This window comes from Petaurus breviceps, unplaced genomic scaffold, assembly GCF_028583685.1.
Source record: "Petaurus breviceps papuanus isolate PSGF00001 unplaced genomic scaffold, PetGlider_PUasm1.0 90654, whole genome shotgun sequence".
Taxonomy (NCBI): Eukaryota; Metazoa; Chordata; class Mammalia; order Diprotodontia; family Petauridae; genus Petaurus; species Petaurus breviceps.
In genome coordinates, this window is record NW_027187301.1 from 5,010,699 (window position 1) to 5,036,199 (window position 25,501).

Sequence of the window (25,501 nt, forward strand, 5' to 3'; positions counted from 1 at the left end):
GGGTTAGTTACATTATTCTGGTTTGAACTTTATGAATGTGTGTGTGTGTGTGCGTGTGTGTGTTTTAAATTACTGGGTAAAATATTTCACTTCTGTGAAGACACACCTTTTTCTTTAATAATATATACTTTGGGGGTGGCCAGGTAGCACAGTAAGAGCACCAGTCCCAGAGTTCCTTGAGCAAGTTACTTAACCCCAATTGCTTCAAAAATAATAATAACAATAATAATAATAATAATATATACTTTGCCACAGTACAATTCAACAAGTATTTACTGAGTGACTATAGCGTGTGAAGGTCGTCTTGGTATGCAACGCAATTTCAAACTGCACTTTTCAAGGAAGCAAGAGGATGTTACTTGAATCGGTTCTCCCAAACTTGGTAGATATACATGCATAAACGGCTTCCCTCTGTCATATGAAAACGTACAGTTTTTCTGTGAAAATGAGTATGGCTCATCTTTGTATTTCCACAGCACCAAGCAACTGTATACAAAGCAAATACTTTAACATTTAATGAGGGGAGTTTAGCATGTGCTATGTTTGTTTTTGTGTGAACAACATTTGTCATTTTTATTCTAACAGCAAAAGCATCTTTAAATTGATTCTGCTTTCTCAGGAACTAGCTTTTAAGGAAATGACAAATGCAAACAGAAATACTGTTGTTTAGATTTGTTAGTTCATTTACTCGATGGAAGCAAAATAAGAAAAGTCAGATGGCAATTAAACGTCACAAGTTACAAAACGATCACTTTAGATATGTTTCATGGTCAAATTTATCCTCGAAGACATCAAAATATAAAGCATGCAAGTTGAGCACATTTTCAGGCATGCAAATTATATTAAACTTTTAGGAGATCCTCAACTATTATGTCTTCTAATTCCCACTGCTACAAGGACTCCACTTTGAATAAGATCTCTCAGTGGAAAGCTAGTTACCTCCATTGTGAGTAATATTTCATGCCTTCTAAAACAAAGTTCTGTTAAGTTTCTCTGCACTTTTACCTGCCTTCCAGATTTTTAGACTTCAGTTGTTCTTCTCCTTCATTTATTTGTTCTTCTAGTACCTTTATTCTGGCTTCTCTTTGCTCTGGGGTTTCTTGACCGAACAGCTTACTAGTCATTCCTTTTAGGGAGAATGTCCTCACAGTCTAAGAGCAATTAAGTAAGTAAATAAATAAAAAGCTACTTCCTTCCCCACTCCTCATCCCCCAAAGAAGTAAAAATCTTGTGCCAGGGCATCCTCTCAAAAAGTACCTTCTGGTTTATAGTTACCAAAAAAGATTTTTATAACATAAAAGCAGATATCATTTAAAAGCCAACTATGAAAACAAACTAAAAGGGTGTAAAAACTTGTTAAAATTTGCTTACCTCAGGCTGAAAGTGTCATCTACTCACAAGGCAAGAAAATTAAGCTTTGGCAACAAGTAGCAGCACATGAGGAGAGTATCCTAAATTCATACTTCATTACTCTCCTTTTCCCCATTCTTTGGAGATTAGTGGGGGAATAACCTCTCCTTTTATATGGTAGAAGGATGAATAAACCTACTCAAAAAATGGCCTTGAATTTTTCCAAAGTTAAAAAAAAAATCAAACCAAACTACCTATTTTACATACCACTACAAACTACTCTCTTAACTACGGTTAGCTATGTCACACACTAATCACAAGAAAAAGTAGATAAGACTATACCTAGGGCTCACTGTATCCCATCACCACTACAGGTAAAAACTGAGTGCCTGGCCCATTCACACTGGTTGTTACCTCCTTTAATGAAGGAAGGGCAGCATGGCCTGGTGGAAAGAACAACAGACTAGTAGGTAGAAGAAATGGGCTCTAACCCTAGCTTTCTAGTTAACACTTTTAAATCTGTCTAAGCTGAGTTAGTGGGGTATGGAAGAAAGAGAACTGGAAGTGACTTTGCCCCTTGTAGTGTGATTAATCAAATCACATTCACCTCTCTGGGACTTGGCAGGGGCTAGACAAGATGACAAAGTCTCATCTCAGTTTCGACATTCTTTGATTATGAATGATATTGAATACAAAATTATATAATGTGATACAGACCAAAATATAATGGGGCTATATATATCTGCCCTGCTCATCTGACAGAGCTAATGTAAAAATCAAAGTGCTCTGTAAACTTTAAAAATCACCTACCAATATAAAGTATTATTACAGAACTCCATTATTACGGAGTTGCATAAAACACATCAAAGATTCTCCTCACAATGTCTACCTTAATCCCATGAATCAGTTTAATACCAGTTAAAATAAAAAAAATCTACTCCATACAGAATACAGGTTAATCCTAGGTTAATATAAATAGGATATGGTCATTGCCCCCATGGAGTTTAAAATAATTTTCTTCACAAGTGCTCACAGAATTTTTAAAAATATGCAGAAAACTCTTCTTTTAGAGTAATTAACTGAATCCTTTCAAGATGAACTAAAAATTAATTCCTATAAAACTGGCCCAGGCAACTAAGACTATAAATTGCAAAACAACTACCAATCTGCTTCAAAGAGGGAGTTTCTTCACCAGGAACATTCCCTATACTGATAAAATCACAGGTGTGGATCAGGTCCCCAAACCCACCCTCCTCCCTCCCCCATAAAAATATAAACATATGTGTCATCAGTTACCACTGCAACATCTGCAGAGTTCTCTTCAATATCATAGTAAGCAGCAGTACCAATTGTTTAGCTTTTTTCCCATAAAAAGGTCACATACAAATTATATACAAGTGAAGAGGTTCTTTCTGAACCAAGAACTCTTATAATTAGATGCAATGCAGTTGCATATTGATAACTACATAACTCCCTTTTCCCCTTAGAACAAAGCTCAGTGCCTACAACGTAAGTCTTATGAAGCATAAATTAAGTGAAATACATTTACCCCTGTTGCGAGTTCTTCGCACTGCTGCTTTTTGGACGCCAGATCCTGAGCAGCCATCTCCAGGTCATACTGCATTAGCTCATGTTTTCTACAAACTGCTCTATGAGGGAAAAGAAAGGCTGTCATTTCACTTTCTAATGATTTTTATAGAGAAAGAAGAAAATGGAGTAAACACTTATACAGTGCCAACAGTGTGCCAAGCACTATATTCAGCATGTGACACCTCTCATCTCATCTTCACAACAACTTGTGCGCTAAATGCTGTCACTGTCCCCATTTTACAGTTGAGGAAACTGAAGCAGAAGTTCAGAGAGAGCCCATCAAGTGCAGAGTGGATAAATACATTACGACTGGCCCAGGGTCACAGAATTAGTAAGTACCAGAGGCCAGATCTGAACGCAGGTCTTCCTGACCCCAGGCCCAGGGCTCTACCCACTGGGCCACCAGCTACCTATATCTAGAATTTAAAAAAGAAAAATTAACAGCCCAATATTGAAAATACACCTAATTTCATAATTTAACCCAACAGCAGAACTCTTTATAAGATGTTAAACTCTCAAAAATTTGGTTATGTGCTTGAATATATGTAGTTATAAACATGTCTTAATTTTTAAGTATATGTGTAATTTCATACACAAGGGGAAGGGATGTATGGGAAAGGATTACATAAATGATTATATTATTACAGGGAACTCCCCAAGAAGAAGCTTCTTTTACCAATGCAGGTTGGCACCTTCTCTGCCACTCCCAGTCTCAGAGTGCCTAGAACACCAAGAGGGTTAGCCACTTGCCCAGGGTCACACAGTCAGTATGTGTCAGAAGGCAGGACTTAACCCCTGGTCAGCCTCCATTCCACTTCTCAATCTGCTACAGCAAGAAATGGATTAAGCTTGCAATAGACATAACTGTGGAAATATTTAAGACTTTAAAAAAAAAATACAGGTTTGGTTTAATTTTTTTTTTAATTTTCTTGAAGAATTCTGATGAATACTTCATACATGCTTACTTGGAGATACTACTTAAATACAAAAAAGCCTGTTATAAAACAATTCACAATTATATAGTCCCTAAAATATAACCCCTCTTAATTAAAAATGAAATATACCACAGTGAGAATTGGAGATGTGTGCTATTTGTTTTCTCTGACGCTGTTGGGGTTCTATTCCATTAAAATAAAATCTCACAGGGCTGATTTTTATAATTTGATACACTAAGGACCTATGAATTCATCAGTGAGATTTATGATCTCATTCACCATAATTAGTGTGGAGACCAACACAAACCATCACCCCTCTATGACTTAGTAAATGGTCTTAGAGCGGCTGTGGCTCAAAAATTCATCACTGGTAGCCAGTCTAACTAGACTGGGTTTCTGATAACAGAAGTCTGATCTATCACAAGGTCCATATTCAAAATCTTTACTGCAGAGGTTCTTAACCTGGAGTCCATGAATTTGGTTTTTAAATATCTGGATCAATACTTCAGTATCACTGGACATCTTTATAATCCTTTGTATTTCATTTTGTTTAATTAAAAAAAGAGTTAAGCCAAAAATCTCTCTATACTGAACACAGCATTTATCAGTGCCTCATACGAAGTGCTCAGCTGTGTGCTGAATGCTGTGTCTTATTCTAGATGTAGGGGGCGGCTAGGTGGCGCAGTGAATAGAGCACTGGCCCTGGAGTCAGGAGGACCTGAGTTCACATCTGGTCTCAGACACTTAACACTTTACTAGCCATGTGACCTTGGGCAAGTCATTTAACCCCAACTGCCCTTCCTTCCCCCCTCCAAAAAGCAAATAAAAATTTTTTCTAGATGTAAATGAAATGAACATGAAACTGTTGAGTCATAAGATGAACATTACAGGATGTTTAAAATGAAGCTGGTATCTCTTCCCCTAGCTTTACTATTTTTGTTGAGGAACAACTTTTAAGTCACCCAGGCTCAGGTTCAAGAACCTCAAATGTCCTCAGTTCTTCCTTTTCCCTCATTCCTTCCATACCCAAATATTTGCCAAGTATTTTGACTCTTCCCACCTCAGTATCTCCTCCATTCCTCCCCTTCTTTGTCCTCACACAATTACCATTCTAGTTTAGGCTCTCGTCACTTCTCACCAGGGCTATTGCAATAAATAGCCTCTTTTTAAAAAAAAAAATCAACAAAAATTTGTCTTCTCCAATCCCTTCCACCCCACACTCCTCTCCACTGGAGACAAAAGAACAAAGCTCCTATTAAACTTTTTATACTCAAGCAAAACAAATTTCTACATTGGTCATTAACAAAATATCATTAGATCTCATTATGTATTTAGTCTTTTACTTCTATTAGGGTAGCATATTATCTTTAGTCCTCTGGAATCATGGCTGATCATTATGCTAAGTCCCTAATCCTCTGAAAGCTGTTTGTCTTTACTATATTGTTGTCACTATATAAATTGTTCTCCTGGTTCTGTGCATCAGTTCATACCCCATCTTTCCAGGTTTCTTAAAAGGATGACAGTATCATGCAATAATAGTATCTCATTCAAATATCTTAATTTATTTATCCACTCTGCATTTGATGGGCACTCTCACATTCCCACTCTTTGCCACTTCAAAAAGGGCTATAAATAGGCACATCTTTTTGTTTTGTTTAGGACTAATCCCTTCCTTAGCTTACTCTTATCAATAATTTCTCCTTGTCCTCTTTTCCCATTTCTTATTTCCCTTTTGAGTGAAATGTATGTCGGTAGCCAATGTGTACATATATTATTCCTTCCTTTGACCAGTTCAGATGAAAATGAGGTTCAAATGTCAGCTACTTCTCCTATCCCATCCTCTCTATCTATGGAGATGTATACTTGTGCACCCTACTTACATGAAATAATTTTCCCTAACTTTCCCTTTCCTTCCCTCTGTGATGTATGCATCTTCACTTCTCCATTCTTTTCTCAAGATGATAAAGATATTAGCAGAACCACTCCTAGGTTCTTTGTCCAATTAGAATTCCTTTGTAGCCCTTGATGATGGGGTTCAGTGGGAACACATGTATCGTCGCCCCCTTTTAAAATATAAATGTTTTATCCTTGTTTAGTTCATCATTATTCATTCATGTTTACCTTTCTAGGCTTCTAATAACTCCTGTATTTGAATTTCAAAGCATCTATACACTCTGGTCCTTTCATCAGGAATACCTGGATGTTCTCTATTTCACTAAAGGCTCATCTTTTCCCCTTTCTAATTATATTAGAATATAATTATATTTATTTTGCTTGGTAAAGTTATTTTTGTCTGTGAGCCTATATCCTTTGACTTCTGGATTGTCATTTTACTTCTCTGCTCCATTATAATGGCATCTGCCAAATCCTATGTGATCCTGCTTTAACTACTCTGTACTTGATTTTTTTACTTTCTGGTTACTTTCAGTATTTTTTTTTCTTTGACCTTTGAACTGTTTGCATTCTAATAAGGGGAGAAGATATGTCCTCATTGAACCTTATTATCATCAGAGGGAGTTTAATTAGGCAGAAGAACTGGGAATTGTTCTGTTATATCTCAATGACCTTAAGAAAAGAATGAAGGGAAGATGAATACACTACAGAGGGAAGAGAAAGGAAAGTTAGAGAAAACTATCTTATGTAATTAGGGCATACTAGGAGATTTCTATAAAGAAGTTATGGTTTTGGATTCCTGGAAATTTTCATTTGGGGGTTTCTTTCAGTAGGAGACCAGTGAGTTATTTCTATTTTCCACTAAAATCTCTGAGCAATTTTCTTTTAAGGTTTTTTGAAATAGGATGTTTAAGGTTCTGGTTTTGGTCATGGTATCTAGATAGCCTAATGATTCTTAAATTTTTTTGTCCTTGATCTGTTTCTAGGACATTTGTTTTTGCTGTGAGATACCTGACATTTTCTTCTACTTTTTTTTTTTCAGTCCTTTGACTGTTTAAATCTTTCTGGTTGTCTCACGGAGTCATTGTGAATAGTCATTCTATTTGGTCCATTCTAATTTTCAGAGAATTGGTTGTTTGGGCAAGGTTTCTTTCTTTCTTTTTTTTTTTTTTAAGCAATTGGGGTTAAGTAACTTGCTCAAGCTTACACGACCAGTTTTTGTGTGGGTGTTAAGTATCTGAGGCCGGCACCCAATCCCGGGTCTCCCGGGAGACTCCGGGGCCAGCGTTCTTACTCACTGTACCACCTGGCCGCCCCTAAGGTTTTTTATTTCTTTTTCATTTATAAAAAGCATTTCAACTTTTTTTTTTCCTTTTAAACTTTTGCTTCCTCTCTTCCAGGAATTCTAGTTGAACTTGTGCCTAAGATGTTTTTCTTTGAGGTTTTGCTTTGTAGATATTGTGAAGTCATTTTCTTTTTTCTGGGTTTATGTCTTGAAGGTCCTATCATTATAAGAGTTTTTTATGGTGGGATTCTATTTTTTATTTGCTCTTCCTTCCAGCTGTTTTCTGACTCTGGACTTGGTTAGGGCCAAGTTCTGCAAGGAAGGAAGTTGGTCCTCTTGCTGTTTTCTTGGTGATATTGAGTGTTGTTATTCTAGGATCTCTAGGACAGATTAGGCTGGTGAACTTCAAGCTTTCAGGGCATCCAAAGAGGTCTTCTGCAGGTTAAAGCCTGATTACAGTCCTCTGGCCTGAGCTTTCCAAGTTCCTCACTTGTGTTTGGGTGCGCGCAACTGGGTTCAGCCCCTATTAGCCATCTGAGAAGCCCTGGTTATTCAAAGAGACAAAAATACAGACTCCATTTTGGCCTGGGTTTCCTGACCTGGTTATTTCTCTGCAGGCTTCAGATTGGGCCATAAGCTGAAACTGAGATGTCTCTATGATCCCAGGGTCTAAGCTACTTCTTGATTCTGAACTTCCTGTTCCATGGTACAGATCCTCTTCTCAGTCATCCCTGGATCTATAACCCAGAACTGGGTAGTGGGCAACAAAGCTGCCAAACCTGTTCCTGTGGAGATGCCCCAGGATGTATCTGGGATCTCATCTTACCCTGGTGCATAGCCTCTCCCTTACAATGGAGTGCTCTATTTGGCTGCTCCTGGCCAGATCCTATCCCCAGTGTCTCCCTGGGCTAGAAAAATGACTTGGTGTTAACTTTTTTCTTGGATTTCCCTATCAGTCTGGAACTCAGTCTGGTGCATTTACTACATGTGTTTGCAAGAGTTTGCGGGTAAAGGGAGCAGTTCACTATAATTCTTCCTGCTATTGTGCCATCTTGGCTTTGCCCACAGTAACCTTTTAATTGGGCTCTTTCCCTCAAGTTTCTCTCCTCTCCAATTCATCCACCACAAAGCTGCTAGAATTATCTTCCTAAAGCATAGCTCTAGATTTGTCATTAAAACTCAACAAACTTCAATAACTCTCTATTTCCTCTAACAGAAAATACAAATGCCTTTAACATAAAAAAAGCCTTTTACAATCTAACTCCAGTCCATTTTCTCATACTTTACATACTCCTTGACATATTTACAATCCAACAAAACTAGCCCCTATGTGCAGAGTGCACAGCCTTTCCAGAGAATCTGTGACTTCCTTCAAAGCTCAGCCCAGGTGTTACTTCTCTAACATGAGGCTTTTCAGGATTCCTTTAATTGTTAGTACTTTCTCCTTAGTTATTTGTATTTACACAGAAGGCAGTGTGGCAGAATGGATAAAATGCCAGACTTTTAAGAAGACCTAGGTTCAAATTCCACCTGTAATACACTTATTAACTATGTGATTACAGATAGTTTACTTATCTACTGTAGAGACAACTCAAGGATGTTATGAGAATGAAATAATGTATATAAAATATTTTTCAAAGCTTCAAGCACTTTATAAATGACAGCTACCATGACTATTTCCATTCACTGTCACTACAAGTACCTTTTATTTTTCCTCTCCTTTTTTCAAGGCTCACCCATCCACCCTCATGCCCTTGTGTCTTCCTTAGGCCCTAAAATTATTTCTATTTTCAACAGTGGAGGCTTCTCCTCTACTGTCAAACATACAGGTCTATTCATCTTGCAAAAAGTTTCACTTGACTCTGCTGTCTCAGTTACAGATCTATTTCTCTCCGTTATTTCACTTTCAATGTTCTTGAATGAATGACTTATAATTGGTTTCACTTCCTCATCACTCATTCCTCCTTGTTTTAAGTCTTCACAATAGGGATTTTATTAAATGTTGCTTTATAAAAGCAGACATCACAATTGTTAATTTAATAATTTACCAAATTGCAGTAACTGTTGCAGTTTGCTAAGCCCGTTTTGTAAAGGAAAGGAAAAGCCAAAACCCAATGAAAGTTATCCTAATACAATCTAAGAGAACAAAGAAAGTTTTATTTCACAGACATTTAAAATCCAGTACATAAAAACAAGTTAAGAATTCCCCTTTCCCCCCTTAAAAGTTACATCAGTAGAAATAACTCTGGTAAATATGAACTAGACTGTTTATATACTTGGAATACCACAAGTTGGGTTTTGTCAAATGCAATGATGGAGACATTACTTCTTCAAGGTTGGTAGGTTTTGGCCATTTAAATTTTTTGTCAAAGTAGTAACCACTTCAGGCAATGTATCTTTAAATAAGTAGTCTTCTTTGCAATATATTTTTAAAATCCTGGGCTATACCTTAAGACAAAGCAATTTTAATAGTAAATGCAACTACATGCCCTTGCTGCACATTGCTTTTGTTGACAAGATATGAAATAGTTCAAACAGGTATGGTTAAGGCTGTGTTATTCGATGCTGCCAGTAAACACTGCAGAATGTTTTTTTTTTGTCTTGTTGTACCTACTATATCCAATTTAGTGATTCTGCTGCCCTGGGACCAGATAGCAACAATGACATTATTAGGATTTCTTTTACTGTGATTCAACAGCAACCAAGTTTCCTGACTTGAACCTTTTGTCAGCAAAAACCAAGTTCCCTACTGCATTAGCACCTAAGTGGCAAGGGGTTAACCAAAACAAAAAAGATTTTGTGCTGCTTTTTTTTTTTATTGTAGCATTTGGCAGAACTGAAAGGAAAGGAAGTTGTGCTGCATGTAGAAAGGGTAACAGAAGACAATGGGGAGAAGATGAAATGTCACACCAAGTCTTCAAAGTCTTACAAATGTCCTCCATGGCAACCAACACAGTCTGCAAGATCATCTTAATCCCCTCCAGGAAGCACAACATTCTTTTTGGCTTTGCACTGCACAACACTGTCAATGAATTGGTAATCCTTTTCAAGCCATCAATTTCCAACGAAATACAAACATTTCAAAATAATGTTTCCAAGAAAATGGCATAATATAGAGACGGTTCATACTGTGTAATTTTTATCTTTTAGTAACTTTCCAAATTCTGTGAAATCATCTCTTGAAAATGAATTCATTTTACACCTTATAATGTTCTATATCTGTTTATTCATAAATTGTTCAACTATCCACTAAGTCTGACAGGTCACATATTCCATGTTCTTCAAATTTTCCTGTAATATCTCTGTTGGTATCTAGGTCATGTATCCATTTTGAGCTTATTTTGGTAAATGGTATAAGATACTGGTCTTAGAAAAAGATAGATAGACTTGCAAAAAATAAAAAAAGTGAAATGAGCAGAACCAAGAGAACACTGTATACAGTAACAATGCTGTTTTAAGAACAACTTTAAGCTAAAACAAGTCATTTTGACTCTTATAAACACCCAAACTAATTACAAAGGACACATGAAAGAAGATACTATATACATCCAGAGAAAGAACGGGTATATAGAATTCTTTTACATATATATATATATATATATATATATACACATTATTTGTGCCTAATGGCAGCCATGGGGGGAAGAGGGGAAAAAAGAAAGTTATGTGATATCATAAATTTAAAAGGAATAATCAAGTTTGCACTATTTAATAGATTTGTAGTTTCATGTACAATCATCTTTTCCTCCCCTATTCTATGTTATGTAATTGCTTGTTCTATTTCTTAAGTTCAGAATAAAATGAATGAAATTTAAAAAAAGAAAATGGATTCACAGCTTCTATACCACACATGGGTTATTAACAGCAAAGATTTCTTGTGTTAATTCAGATCTGCTTCTTCCTGTAATTTCTCCTTTTTTTTGGCCTTTTTTGGAGGGGGGAAGGCAGGGCAAATGGGATTAAGTGACTTGCCCAAGGTCACACGACTAGTAAGTGTTATGTGTCTGAGGTTGGATTTGAACTCAGGTCCTCCTGACTTCAGGGCTAGTGCTCTATTCACTGTACCACCTAGCTGCCCCACCTATAATTTCTTAGATATAGTTTATCTGCTAGCTTTTCTTCTGGTTTAAATTCTTCAGGCTTTTCAAATCTTTCCTTAATTTCTCCTTGTCTTTTCTTCTGTCTCTATTCTTTCTCTTTTTCTTTTCTGAAACTTTTGTTTCTGTTGGCTTATTTCCTCTTTGTTTTCTTCGCCATCATCATACTACTTTTCCTTGATTATCCTCATCCTTGCCTTCTCAATGATTCCTGCTGGCCACTCCTCCCTCCTGCCTCTTTCTTCTCCATTAGGAATGTGTCCTGACTTCCCAACCCAAGAAGGCAAAGTGAGGAAGAAACCCTCTGAAGCCCTCCCAAATTCCTCTCCAAACAACCAGAAAACCACCTCTGAATTGGTCTAGGAACAGGGAAGCAGCTTGTCAGGATGGTAGGAAAGGTCTGTTTCACTGGAGTGGGAGGGGACTGAGGTCCAAGAGCAGCAGCAGCAGCCAGCCTTAGCGCAGGCGGCCTGTAGCAAAGCTCCAAGCCTTGGGAATCCTCCAGTTAAGCTCCGCCCTCCCACAAACCTGCAGCCCCCTAGGCAAATGAGCAGTCTGTGCAGCTCAGCAAGGCCCCATCCCAGCAACCCTACCCCAGCACAAGTCACCAAGGTGGAAAGAAGAGCTACTATTTTCCTCCATTGCCAAATTTAGCTTTCACTCTCTACTGAAACTACATTTCCAAAGGTCACGAATGATTTGCCAAATTCAACAACCCTTTTCTCAGGCTTTATTGTCCTTACACTGCAGCACTGAATACTGCTGACCACAGCCTCTCCCTGAAACTCACTTTCCCTTGGCTTCCATGGATCACATGCTATCCGGATTTTCCTCCCACTTCTCTACTTCTTTGACTCTTTTATTAGGCCCTGACATGGGAATATCCCCCAACTTTCCATCTTCAGCACTCTGGGGCAAACTCTCTTCCAACTCTAGTCCTATTTCCAATGCTTATCAGATATTCCCCCTTGGATATTTTTCTTATCTAAATTTAATGTCAGATTCATTTTCTTCCCAACACTAGTTCCTTCATTTGACTTCCCTATTCTTACAATAAAACCAACATGTATTAAGCATCTATTATGAGCCAAGTATTGGGTTAGGCACAGTCTCCTCCACTAGACTGTACCTAGACTGAGGTCAGGGGCTGTTTTTTGCCTCCTCTTGTATCCTTAGCACAATGCCTGGCACATAACACGTGCTTAATAAATATTTAATAGTTAAGATTATCCAGGTGGATACAAATGACATAATAACGGTACCAAAACTCTCTTAAACAGCAAGCTCAAAAACCCGGGAATTTTCTAATCATGAATAAGATCGGTATAAATCAGAATATCAATTATACTGCTAAAGATAAAAGATGAAAATGATAAATGCCAAAAGGGGTGGGAACACAGGCACGCTACTATATTGTTGGTGGAGCTGCAAATACATCTATCTATTCTGGAAAACAGTTTGGTATTAGAAATGTCACTAAACTATAGAAACCTAGCAATATCACTGCTAGGCATAACTCAAGAGGTAAAAAAGCAGAAAAAATAGGGACTATTTATGCAGAAATATTTAGAGAGACACTTAAGAACCTACTGTGCACTGGGCACTGTGTTAAGCACTGAGGACACAAAGGGAGTCAAAGGACAGACCCTGCCCTCAAGAGGGACCTTGTAATCTGGTGGGAGAAACAACATGCAATCAAATATATACAGATCAAGCTATATACAGGATAAAGAGGAAATAATTAACAGAGGGGAGGCACTGAAATTGAAAGAGGTTGGAGGGACGGCTAGGTGGAGCAGTGAATAGAGCACCAGCCCTGGAATCAGGAGGACCTGAGTTCAAATCTGACTTCAGACACTTGACACAATTACTAGCTGTGTGACCTTGGCCAAGTCACTTAACCCCAACTGCCCTGCCCTCTCCCCTCCAAAAAAGCCAAAAGAAAAAAAAAAGAGGTTGAAGAAATCTTCCTATAGAGCATGGGATTTTAGTTGGGACCTAAATGAAGTCAGGAAGCTCAGTAGTTGGAGTGGAAAAGGCAAAGCATTCTCGGCACAGGGAACAGAGAGAATGCTTGGAGCTGAGAGATGGAGTCGTATTCGTGAAACAGTCAGCAAACCAGTATCACTGGATCAAAGAGGAGGCATCAAGGAGTAAGGTGTAAGAAAACTTGAAATGTTGGAGGGGACTAGATTATGAAGGGTTCTGAATGCGAAACAGAACATTTCTTATTTGATCCTGAGGGCAAAAGGGAGCCACTGTAGTATACTGACTAGCAGGATGAGATAAGATGCATTTTAAGAAAATCATTTTAGTGCCTGAATGGAGGATGGATTGGAGTGAGGAGAGACTTGGGGCGAGAAGAACCACCAGGAAGCTATCATCACAGTCCAGATGTAGGTAATGAGGATTTATATTAAAGTGGCGCCAGTGTCAAAGACAAGAGGACATATTTGAGAGATACCGCAAAGGTGAAATTCAACTGACTAGAGATCAGGGGTAAGAGATTTTAAAGAATCCAGGATGACTCCTAGGTTCTGAGCCTGAGGATTAGGAGGATGGTATTTCCCTCAACAGTAAAAGAGGAAGGCAGGAGGTGGGGGAAAGTTCAAGAAGAAATAAGGAGCTCTGTTTTGGGTATACTGAGTTTAAGATGTCTACTGGACATTCAATTTGAGATGTCTGAAAGGTAGCTGGACATGCAAGATGGGAGAGCAATAGAAAAGTTGGGGCAAGACAGGTAGATTTGAGAACCATCAGTATAGAGATGGTAATTAAATCCATGGGAGCTGATGTGATCACCAAATGAAGTGGTATAGGGGGGAAAAGAAGAGGGTTCAAACCAAAACCTGAGGGACACCTATGGCTAGAGGGTATAATCTGGAAAGAGATCCAGCAAAGGAGACAGAGAAAAAGTGGTCAGATAGGAAGAGAAGCAGGAGAAAGTGGTGTTTGAAAACCTAGGGAGAAAAGAATATCAAGGAGAAAATGATCAACAGTGTCAAAGGTTGTGGAGAGGTCAAGGAAAATAAGGCTTGAGAAAAGGCCATTGGATTTAGTAACTAAGAGACGGTTAGTAATTTTGGAGAGTAGTTTTGGTGGAATGATAAGGCTGGAAGCCAGATTATAAGTGGCTAAGAAGAGAGTGAGAGGAGAGAAAGTGGAAGCAACAATTATAGACAGTCTTTTCCAGGAGGTTAGCTATAAAAGGCAGAAGAGAAATAGGATGATAGTTAGCAGAGATGGAAGGATCAAGTGAGGGATTTTTCAGGATTGGGGAGACAGGGGTATGTTTGCAGGCAGTAGGAAATGAACCAGTAGAGAGGGAGAGACTGAAAATAAAGTGAGAGTGGGGGTTGCAGAGGGGGAAATCTACTGGAGGAGGTGGGATGGAATGGGGTCACTTGAACAGGTTAATAGATTAGTCTTGGTAAAGAGTTAGGCCACTTCATCATGTGAGACAGCAGAGCAGGAGATCTGAGTGATGTGAGATGAGGAAGATGGGAGAAGGAACACATGCAAATGGCCTCAATTTTTTCTGTAAAATATGAGGCAAAGTTCTCAGCTGAAAAAAGGGATGAAAAGGTTTTGAAGAGCCACCATGGAGAGAGTGATAGTGAGTGGATATGGGAGGTACAGGATTGCCTGGCAGCAGTGAGGGCTCAGCTGAGGTTGTGTAAAACAAATCTGCAGAGGACCTAATCAGAAGAGCTGCATGATTTTCTTAATCTTCATTCAAGACCAAGTGTATAAAAGTGAAGTCAGTGGATGGTAGAAGTGATCCAGGGCTAAGGCTTGGTTGGAAATAACTGGCAATATGCGTTAAGATAGCTGAGGATTAAAGAGAGGAGAATGGTGTAGAGTTGAATTGGTTCACCTTAGGGGGCAAGAGAGGGAGAAGAGAATGGCTAGTGCAAAGGCGATGGCCTAGGAGAGAACTGAGGGGTCAAGTATCTGAGGTCAAAGCGTGGACAAAGGATACTGTACTCTAAAAGTTATGTAAGGGAAGGCAGAGGGAGAGGTGAAAAGCCAATAGACTGTGATCAGATAAGGGGATTTTCAGACTTCTTGAACATTTGTGGAAAATGGTAAGTTCAAGGGCATCGTCAAGATGCTCATGGAAGTGAACAAATTGAAGAACTGAATAGTTAGGGTATTTGAAGGAAAGTCAATATGTATAATGAACAAACTGTGATGTATGAGTGTAATGGAATACTATTTTTTCTTTCTTTGTGGAGGGCAGCTGGGGTTAAGTGACTTGCCCAAAGTCACACGGCTAGTAAATGTTTCAAACGTCTGAGGACAGATTTGAACTCAGGTCCTCCTGACTCCAGGGCCAGTGCTCTATTCACTGCACCACCTAGCTGCCCCCAGATTAATCTTAAAATCTTGTTTTCATTATTTTACCCATCTGCTCAAAAACTGCCAACAGTTCATCAGTGTCCAAAAATGCCCAATGTTACAAAATACTATCTGTACTACTCACCTTTGCTTATCTTTTTTTTTGTGTATATATATATATAAATTTTTTTTTCTCCCTCTCCGGGAATAGGAAGGGTTTCAATTCATTCAGGTGACAGCAGGTTTTGGTACAACGCTGCCCTCACAAGGAACTAAAGGGTTTAAATTAGTCCGTGGCCTTCTAATAATGTTTAACCAAAAGGTACCTAACAGATCTCCAAATATTTGCTTAAGGAAATGAATAAAAAAAATCACAGTATCTATATTCTTTTGAAGCACATGGCCTCCATTTTGAATAACGAGGAGGCAATGAACTTGGAACTTTAACTATACTTACCTTAATGCTTCTGCATAGAAAAGGTATTCCTTTAGTTGATCTGCATAATGCTCCTCTTCTTCTAAAATATCATCAATAGAAGCTGCATAGCTGTTTTTTAAAAATATAAAAATGCATATATAATATATGTATACATAACAAATTAAACAACTTTCCTAGTGTACAAAGTATTAATGTTCTAATGCCTAAATCAAGCATACAAATTTTTTTTTCAAATTTTAGTAAGGAAAGACAACGAAACCTATGAAAGATCATGCATTTCAGCAAAACTGTATCCCTCTTAACAAAGTGTTTATATATACATGTATAAGTGTATGTATATACCACATGCATTATGTATGTAATATATAATATAAAATAGGTAGAGTGAAAACAAGAAAACATGTGGTGCTTTTTCCAGCCCTTAGCACAGCACCTGGTACATTATAGTAAGAGCTAAACAACTGCTAACTGACTCCTCTCCTCTCCTCTCCTCTCATCAAGGCCCCCTTGTACCACACTGTGATGTGTCCCTTTGTTCAGGTTCTTCTTCCTTTCTAGACTGAGCTCCCCACTGTTCACCCACACCTTACCCACTCTCTCTACAGAGCCCCTCAAGTCTTAGCTGCTTCATGAAGCTCTCACTACTCTGTATCTTCACTGATTTCCCTACTCAAAGTCTTCACCCTACAATTTAGCATGTAATTATAGATTGTCTTGTAATTGTGTGGTAGTAATTTCATATGTGTTTAGGCCTTATCTCCTAGATTTGAATTAACTTTTCAAGGACAGAGACCATATTTTTTATTTCTTTGTGTCCCCTAGAGTGCCTAGCACAGAACTTAGGACAGTAGGCACCAAATAAACACTTTCTGAATGACTAAAGAAACAGAAAAAAAAATCAGACTTTACTTATCTAATATTTATTCCATTCTGCTAAAAAGAACAGGCAAGAAAAGTTGCCAAAAAAGATGATTTGTAAATATAAAATTTATAGGTCATTTTAAATTCCAAAAGTCTGGGTTCAGTCTTAAACTTAAGTGAAGCTAAGTAAAAGAGTGGGGGTGACAATAGGGGGCAATCTACTAGAGGAGATGGGATGAAACGGGATTGCTTGAACAGGTAAAGAGGTTAGCCTTTGGGGCGGCTAGGTAGCACAGTGAATAGATCACCGGCCCTGGAGTCAGGAGGACCTGAGTTCAAATCCGAACTCAGACACTTAACATGTACTAGTCATGTGACCTTGGGCAAGTCACTTAACCCCAATTGCCCTCCAAAAAAAAAAAGGGAAAAAAAGAGGTTAGCCTTCATACAGAGTTAGAGAACCCTCCCAAAACTGGTACAATTCTAAAATTAGAGCTGCACCAAGACTTTTGGGACACCCTATAAAATGTGCATTTTAAAAAATGTGTACAATAGGAAGACACAAAAAATATGCACTGAAGTTACAGGTTAGGAATTTGCACTATATCCTTGGATAAACTTTCTATATACAGATCAAATTCTTGGAAGTCATTGTTGAAAATCATAAAAGCTCCTTTTGGCTTTTAAAAAAACTAACTGTGGATGTTAAGTCAATGTTAACAAAAAGGCTTCTGAGTAACAAGCAGATTGATGCCAGTAGATAGATAGGGCATAGAGAAAGGGAAAGGGGAAGGGATAAACAATCAGTTCTTAGGATAAAGATGTATAAACAGTTGCTAAGGTTGATGTTATTTAATACTTTAATAAATTATCTGGAAGATTACACTATTAAATTTCTAAGTATGAAAATTAGATTAATTCTTCCAGGTGAAATACCAAATTGAGAAGATTATCTTTTGATTCTTTGTGGGTAACCTAAAAAGCATTAGCTTTAGTATGGGCAATTTCAAGACAATGAATGCACTTAGGGGAGAAAAATAAAAATTTCCCATGATAGGCTCTGAGGTATCAGTTATGTCCCAAGAAAGGGTTCCTGGAATTACTGTAGATTGCACTCTGAAGATAGTCCTGGGAGGCTAGGTGGCGCAGAGAATAGAGCACCGGCCCTGGAGTCAGGAGGACCCGAGTTCAAATCCAGCCTCAGACACTTAAAACTTAGTCACGTGACCTTGGGCTTAACCCCAATTGCCCTGCCCTCCCCCCTCCAAAAAAAAAAACAAAAACAAAGCAAAAACAAAGACAGAGTCCCAGAGTACTGGAAACAAAACAGGCTTTATACTTCTGTACCAAGTCATGGTGTGTCCATTTCAGAATACTGTGTTTAAATATGGCAACTCCACCACGAGAAAGAGAAAGCAGCATTAAAGAACATCAGGAGAAGCATTAATGAAATGATCAAGATGGGCTACTACATCAGACAAGATTAACATTTAAATAGCTCAATTGAGAAAGAAGACATCTGAGAGGAGATTATATCAAAATGTGTAAAACCCACTAAGAATAATAACAGATCAAACACAGATTTGTTTATCAAAATGCAATTTAGAGGCAAAATGAAATACTGGAAAGTACTAGATCTGGATTGAGGACTGCATTTGAATCCTAGCTCCACCACCTTGGACAAGTCCCTCTGGGCCTTAGATTCCTCATCTTCAAATAAAGGGACTAGACCCCTAAGATCCTTTCCATCTATAAATCCACTTTTGTATGATCTTGTTTAATCATTCTTAACTGTTTACAAACACTATTTAAATATCTAATCCTATTTTCCCCTATTATCACCTCCAATGAAACACTTTCCCCTACTAGCTCCCTCTGAATTTCTTGATGCTTCTCACTTCTGGTTGGTTTGCATATTTACCAGGTGTCAAAACTTAAATATATGGGTTTTTTTCTTCTCCCGCTCACAGTAACCTGAGATCTGGGGCAGAGAGATCAATCCCTGCCAGGAGGAGAAAGCAGAGGAGGAAGAAGCCTGACCCTTTCTCCTCTCCTACCCCATCTGCTCCCAGCCCCCGATGTGTCTCCCTAAGTTCGTCCTGCCTTTCATGGCCTTCTCACCTTTTCCTTTATTCCTGACCTAGCTTCTCTGAGATTTTCCAGGTATCACTTTCTTCTCTGGATACGTCGTCAATACAATTATATTTCAATTTCCCCCAGCCCCAGGCTGGCACAGAAGTTCCTGTTTTACAGTGATTGTGGGGCAGAGGAGATTATTATGGGCCGAAAAACCTTAGATTAGAGCAAGTAAATGAAGATTTAGCAGACCATATCTGAAAGACTGCTAAACTATGAAGAAAATGGTGCTTTATCCCTTCTGTTTCCTATCCTCAATGGAACAAAGCAGGACTACATTGATAAGGGCACTTTAATTAATCTGTTCTCCACAACTATACTTAATGATTCAAAGAACAAAGAACTCCAAAACTGGGGTTAGAATTTCTTTACAGATACTTGGGAAATTCTTCCAATTCAGAAGGCTCAGAAGATGCATCAGAAGTTACAGTTGTCCAGGAAATGTTTTATATACACAAATATGCATCTGAAATACACTTTTAAAAGATGCATAATTACCATGGACTACTTCACAGAACCAATACAGAACTATGTGTACTCTCAAATACCAGCCAACACCATGGAAACTCTACCCATTCACTAATATTTTCAAAGAAAGTGGGCTGCTGGAAGCTTTTGATAAATTCTTGCATTATTTAAAAATGCCGTGAAAGAAACAAACGTGAGCCTGGACAGAAGAGGCTGGTGTGCTATGGTCTATGTGGTCATAAAGAGTCGGATGGAACTTGAATGACTGAACATTATTTTAAAATGCAGGTTAAAATTTTGACAACCAAAAAACAAACTCAAGGTCAGAAAGATACTTGGGAGGCTGTGTTAGGTTAAAATTAAAAAGTACTCAAGCAACCTTGAGGGTAGGGGTGGAGCCAAGATGGTGGATTACAGGCAACCCAGCTGAACTCAACATTCCTCTCCAAACAACTTTAAGATAACATCTCATATCAAATTTGGAGTGGCAGAGGCAACATAAGGGCAGGTAAAGACATTTTTCTAGGGCTAGGAAAATTTGGGACGTTGGTATAAGTTTTTGACACTGGGGTGGGAACCTGTACAGAGCCCCACACACAATGAAGGGATAAGAGCCTCTGAGAAAAGCTTTTACTTTTCTCAGGAAAAGAGGGAGAGAGATAAGGGGGAGCAAGTGAACCTTACTCTCATCAGAACTGGCTCAGAGGGAATAACATACACACTCTTGGGTATACAAATCTATCTTACTTACTCTACAGCAAAGTAGGAGAGGAAGGGGTGATAGAAAGGAGGGCAGACTGGGGGAGGGGTAGTCAGAAGCAAAACACTTGAAGAGGGACAGGGTAAAAGGAGAGATAAAATAGAATAAACAGAGGCAGGGAATAGGAAGGGGAAAAATACAGTTAGCAATAATAACTGAAAAAAAATTTGAAGAAAGTTTCTCTGATAAAGGCCTCATTTCTCAAACATATAGAGAACTGAGTCAAATTAAAAAAAAAACAATCCCCAATTGATAACTGATCTAAAGATATGATCAATTTTCAGATGAAGTAATCAAAGCTATCTATAGCCACATGAAAAGATACTTTAATTCACTAACAATTGGAGAAATGCAAATTAAAACAATTCTGAGGTACTACCTCATACCTATCAGATTGGCTAATAGAACAGAAAAGGTAAAAGACAAATGTTGGAAGGGTGGGGAAAATAAGACTTTAATGCACCGATGGTAGAGTTGTGAATTGATTCAAGTGTTCTGTAGAACAATTTGGAACTATGCCGAAAGGGCTATAAAACCATGCATACCTTTTGACCTAGCAATACCACTACTAGGTCTGTATCCCAAAAGAGATTTTAAAAAAACATGGAAAAGGACCCATATGTACAAAAATATTTATAGCAGTTCTTTTCTGGGGGTAAAGAATTACAAGTTTAGAAGTTGGGATGTCCATCAATTGGGGAATGGGTGAACAAGTTGTAGTTTGTGATTATGATGGAATACTATATGAACTATAAGAAATGATGAGCAGGATGCTCTCAGAAAAACCTGGAAAGACTTGCATGGCCTGGGTAAAGTGAGATGTACGGTGTACAAAGTAACAGCAATACTGTAAGATGATTAGCAGTGAATGACTTAGCTATTCTCAGCAATACAATGATCCAAGACAACTCTGAAGGATTCATGATGAAAAATGCTATCCATCCCCAGAGAAAGAACTGATGATGTCTGAATACAGATTGAAGCATGTTTGTTTTTAGCTTTCTTTATTTTTGTTGAGTTTTTTTTTCCTTGTCTGTTTTCTTTCACAACATGACTATTATGAATATGTTTTGCATGACTACCCATGGATATCCTGTATTGAATTGCTTGCTTTCTCAATAAGGGAGTGGGGGGAGTGAGGAGGGGAGAGAATTTGGAACTCAAAGTTTTAAAAAACAAATGTTGAAAACTGTTTTTACATGTAACTGGGAAAAAATAAAATACTAATAAAAGCTGAAAAAAAAAAAGCAGCTGAGACTGCAGCTGCAGCTTCAGGAGTTCTCAGCCCAGAGATGGTCAGGGAGTTGGACAACTGGTCAGAAAGAGATTATAAAGGACTCTGCTGGCACTGGGTGCAGCTGACACTGACTAGTAACTCTCTTGCTCATCCACAGTTCTGGGTTGCAATTCCATGGAGGAAAGGAGTGCTGGAGGTCAGTCACAAGAGAACAGAGACCCTGGTCATAGTTCCAAGGCAGGAGGGCACTTGCATTTGTGGTTGCAAGGTAGGTAGGACCAGTTCTGCATAAAGACCAGAGTGAAAATCAGGAGGCAGAGCGTGCTCTGGAGCTCCTGGGACCAAGTGTTTGCTGCCTTTTGGCACCATTACCCCAACCCCTACAGCAAGCATATGCTGACAGAGGATACTGTGCACCAGGAGGTAACTCCTGATCAGAAGCTGCTGTCCAGGCAGCTTCTAACGAAGACCAACAGGTTGCCCCGCTGGGCAGAGCGCTTCTTTCCTGCAATGTAGCCCACTCAGTGTACATCCTCGAGGACTCTATCGTGGACCCACAGAACCAGACCATGACCACTTTTACCTGGAACATCAACCATGCCCGGCTGATGGTGGTGGAGGAAAGATGTGTTTACTGTGTGAACCCTGAAAACAGTGGCTGGACTAAAATCCGCCGGGAGGCTTAGGCCTCCAGAGCTGTGCAGGAGTTTGGTCTAGCTAGATTCAAAAGAAATGTGACCAAGACCATCAAAGGCTTTGAGTACATCCTGGCCAAACTGCAAGGTGAAGCTCCTTCTAAGACACTTGTTGAAACAGCTAAGGAAGCAACTGAAAAGGTGAAGGAAATTGCCCTGGCAGCTACTGAGAAGGCCAAGGACCTGGCCAGCAAGGCAGCCACCAAGAGGCAGCAGCAGCAACAGCAACACTTTGTTTAAAGGAGTTACCCTACTGCTTCCCCTGCAACAGAAAGGCCCTGATGCCCTACCAGATTGCCAGTACCCAAGGCCGAAGCTTCTGGGGAAGACCTGGCATTGGGCCTGGAGCCCCAGTCCCTAAGCAGACCATCAACACAATACAAGCCCACAGACAATCCAGCTCTTGCCCCGTTACCTGCCCTGTGTCTGAGTTGTAATTTATCATTAAAAATCAATTTTCAGTTTAAAAAAAAAAATCAGGAGAGCAATAACCACACCTCTCCCAGGATCACACCACCTTGGAAGCACCAAAAACTCAGAGAACCCAGAAATAGATCTGAAAACATCAGCAAAAAAGGCCTGAAGCTTGGGACAATGCCTCTCCACCCCCAGGTAAGCAGAGCCCAACTTTAACATAAAGTCCAAAGTCAAGAAATAAGCTAGGGAAATGCGCAAAGGACAGCAACAAGAAAAGAATTTGACTATAAAAAGCTGCTATGGTGGCAGGAAAGACACAGACCAAGAAGACAGTGATGTCAAAGCAGCTATAAACAAAGCCTCAAAGAAAAATGCTAATTGGACCCAAGGTCAGCAAGAATTCCCGGAAGAGTTAAAGGAAGAGATAAGAGTGGTAGAGGAAAAATTGGGAAAAGAAATAGTGATACAAGAAAATTACTAAAAGGGAATTAATTTGGTAAAAGAGGCACAAAAATAGTGAATAAAATAACATCTTAATAGAACACAATTGGCAAAATGGTAAAAGAGGCACAAAAATTCACTGAAAAGAACTCCTTAAAAAACAAAATTAGTCAAATGGAAAAAGTTATAAAATCTCATTGAAGAAAATAATTTCTTAAAAATTGGAATTGGACAAGTAGAAGCTAATGACTCCATTAGACACCAACAATAAAACAAAATCAAAAGGATGCAAAATGGAAGAAAATATGAAATATCTCATTGGAAAAACAAATAGATTGAGGAGAAGTAATTTAAGAATTACTGGATTATCTGAGAGGAGAAGTATTTTAAGAATTACTGGATTATCTGAAAGCTATGATCAAAGAAAGAGCCTAGATATTACATTTCAAGAAATTATCAAGGAAAACAACCCTGATATCTTAGTTCCAGAAGGTAAAATAGAAACTGAAACAATCCATCAATCACCTTCTAAAATGAAAATTCCCAGGCAAGTTATAGCCAAATTCCAGAGCTCCCAGGTCAAAGAGAAAATAATTCAAACAGCCAGAAAGAAACAATTTAAACATTGTGGGACCACAGGCAGCAGGATCACAAAAGATTTAACATCTTCCAGATTAAAGAAGCAAGGGGTTTGAAATGTGATATTGTGGAAGGCAAATGAGCTCGGTTTACAACCAAGAGTAACTTACTCAGCAAAACTGAATATAATCCTTCCAGGAAAAAAAAAAATGGATATTTAATAAAATAGAGGACTTTCAAGCATTCCTGATGAAAAGACCAGAGCTGATTCTCAGAAATAAATACAAATGATCCAAGACAACTCTGAAGGACTAATAATGAAAAATGCTCTCCATCCCCAGTAATCATAACTGAGAAAGGGAATGGGATGAGCTTACCCATAAAATGGAAATGAATAGCAAAATGGATTAGAAATCAGAATGCAATAATATACTATTTACCAGAGACACACTTAAAACAAAAATACACCTGTAGAGTTAAAAATAAAGGGCTAGAGCAGAATCTAATATGCTTCAGCTAAACAAACAAACAAACAAAAGCAAAAGGTTAGCAATTATGATCTCAGCCAAAGTAAAAGCAAAAATAGACCTAATTAAAAGGGATAATCAGGGAAACTACATTTTGCTAAAAGATATCATGGGGTGGCTTAGTTGGAGCAGTGAATAGAGAACCGGCCCTGGAGTCAGGAGGACCCGAGTTCAAAATCCAGCCTCAGACACTTAACACTTACTAGCCGTATGGCCTTGGGCAAGTCACTTAACCCCAATTGCCCTGCCTTCCCCCCCTCCAAAAAAGGGGGGGAACAAATAAATAAAAAAGATATGGTAGACACTGAAGTAATATCAAAAAGTTTTACGGTGTCTCTGATAAAAGTCACATTTCTCAAATATATAATGAATACAGAATTAGTCAAATTGATAAAAGAGTCATTCCCCAACTGGTAAATGATCAAAAGATATAAACAGGCAATTTTCAGAAGTAATCAAAGCTATCTACAGTCATATGAAAAAGTCCTCTAAATCACTATTAATTAGAGAAAGGCAAATTAAAACAACTCTGAACTACCTTACACTTATCATAAATGAAAAACGCTAGAGAGGATGAGGAAAAAATAGGTACACTAATAAACTACTGTAGAAGTTGTCAACTGATTCAACAGTTCTGGAGAGCAAGTGGGAACCATGTATACCCTTTGACTCAGCAATACACTACTAGGTCTATATCCCAAATAGATTAAAAGGAAAGGAAATGCACCTTTAAGTGCAAAAATATTGACAGAGGTTCTTTTTGTGGTGGCAAAGAACTGGAAATCAAGGTGATGCTTTTCAATTGGGAAAGGCCGAACAAACTATGGCATACGACTATGATGGAGGACTACTATGCTATGGTAAATGATGAGGAGGTGGTTTCAGAAAAACATGGCAAGACCTATATGAACTAAAGTAAAGTGAGAAGAACCAAAAGATCACTGTGCACAATAACAGCAAAGTTGTAACAATGATCAATTGTGAAAGACTTGGCTACTCTAATCAATACAAGGATGCAAGACAATTCCTAAGAACTCAAGATGAAAAAATGCAATTCATCTACAGAGAAAGACCTGTTGAACTCAGAATGCAAATTAAAGTATAATTTCCTCACTTTGTTTTTCTTGCTTTTTTTTAAACATGTGACTAACATGGAAATATGTTTCACATGTATAACCAATATACTGCTTGTCTCCCCACTGGGTGGAAAAGGCAGCAGAAGAAAGGCAGAGAATTTAGAACTCAAAATTTAAAAAGAAAACAATGTTAAAACTAAATAAATAATAAATTTGAAGGAAAAAAAGTACAAGCACTTAGCAAGTTTTGGAATCAAAGTGTTGGCTTGAGATTAGGATTACAAACCTTAAAGAATTATGGGAGTATTATTATGGCTGGAGCCACAAGGTTTAGAAAGACCTAAAATTTAGTACAACAATCTAATCTGGTTTTC

At 38.4% G+C, this 25,501-nt stretch overlaps 1 protein-coding gene and 1 pseudogene across 1 annotated transcript in view; one reads left to right on the forward strand and one right to left on the reverse strand.

Moving 5' to 3' along the window:
• Positions 1-25,501, reverse strand: part of SNX4 (sorting nexin 4) — an 87,556-nt gene that overhangs the window by 5,550 nt on the left and 56,505 nt on the right. Inside the window, exons 10-12 of the mRNA XM_069064976.1 lie at positions 15,949-16,038; positions 2,900-2,999; positions 1,006-1,151 (exon numbers count right to left, since the gene is read on the reverse strand). Coding sequence (XP_068921077.1) covers positions 1,006-1,151; positions 2,900-2,999; positions 15,949-16,038 — 336 coding nt within the window. The remainder of the gene's footprint in view (positions 1-1,005; positions 1,152-2,899; positions 3,000-15,948; positions 16,039-25,501) is intronic.
• On the forward strand, positions 21,448-22,865 carry LOC138143765 (PRELI domain-containing protein 1, mitochondrial pseudogene; annotated as a pseudogene).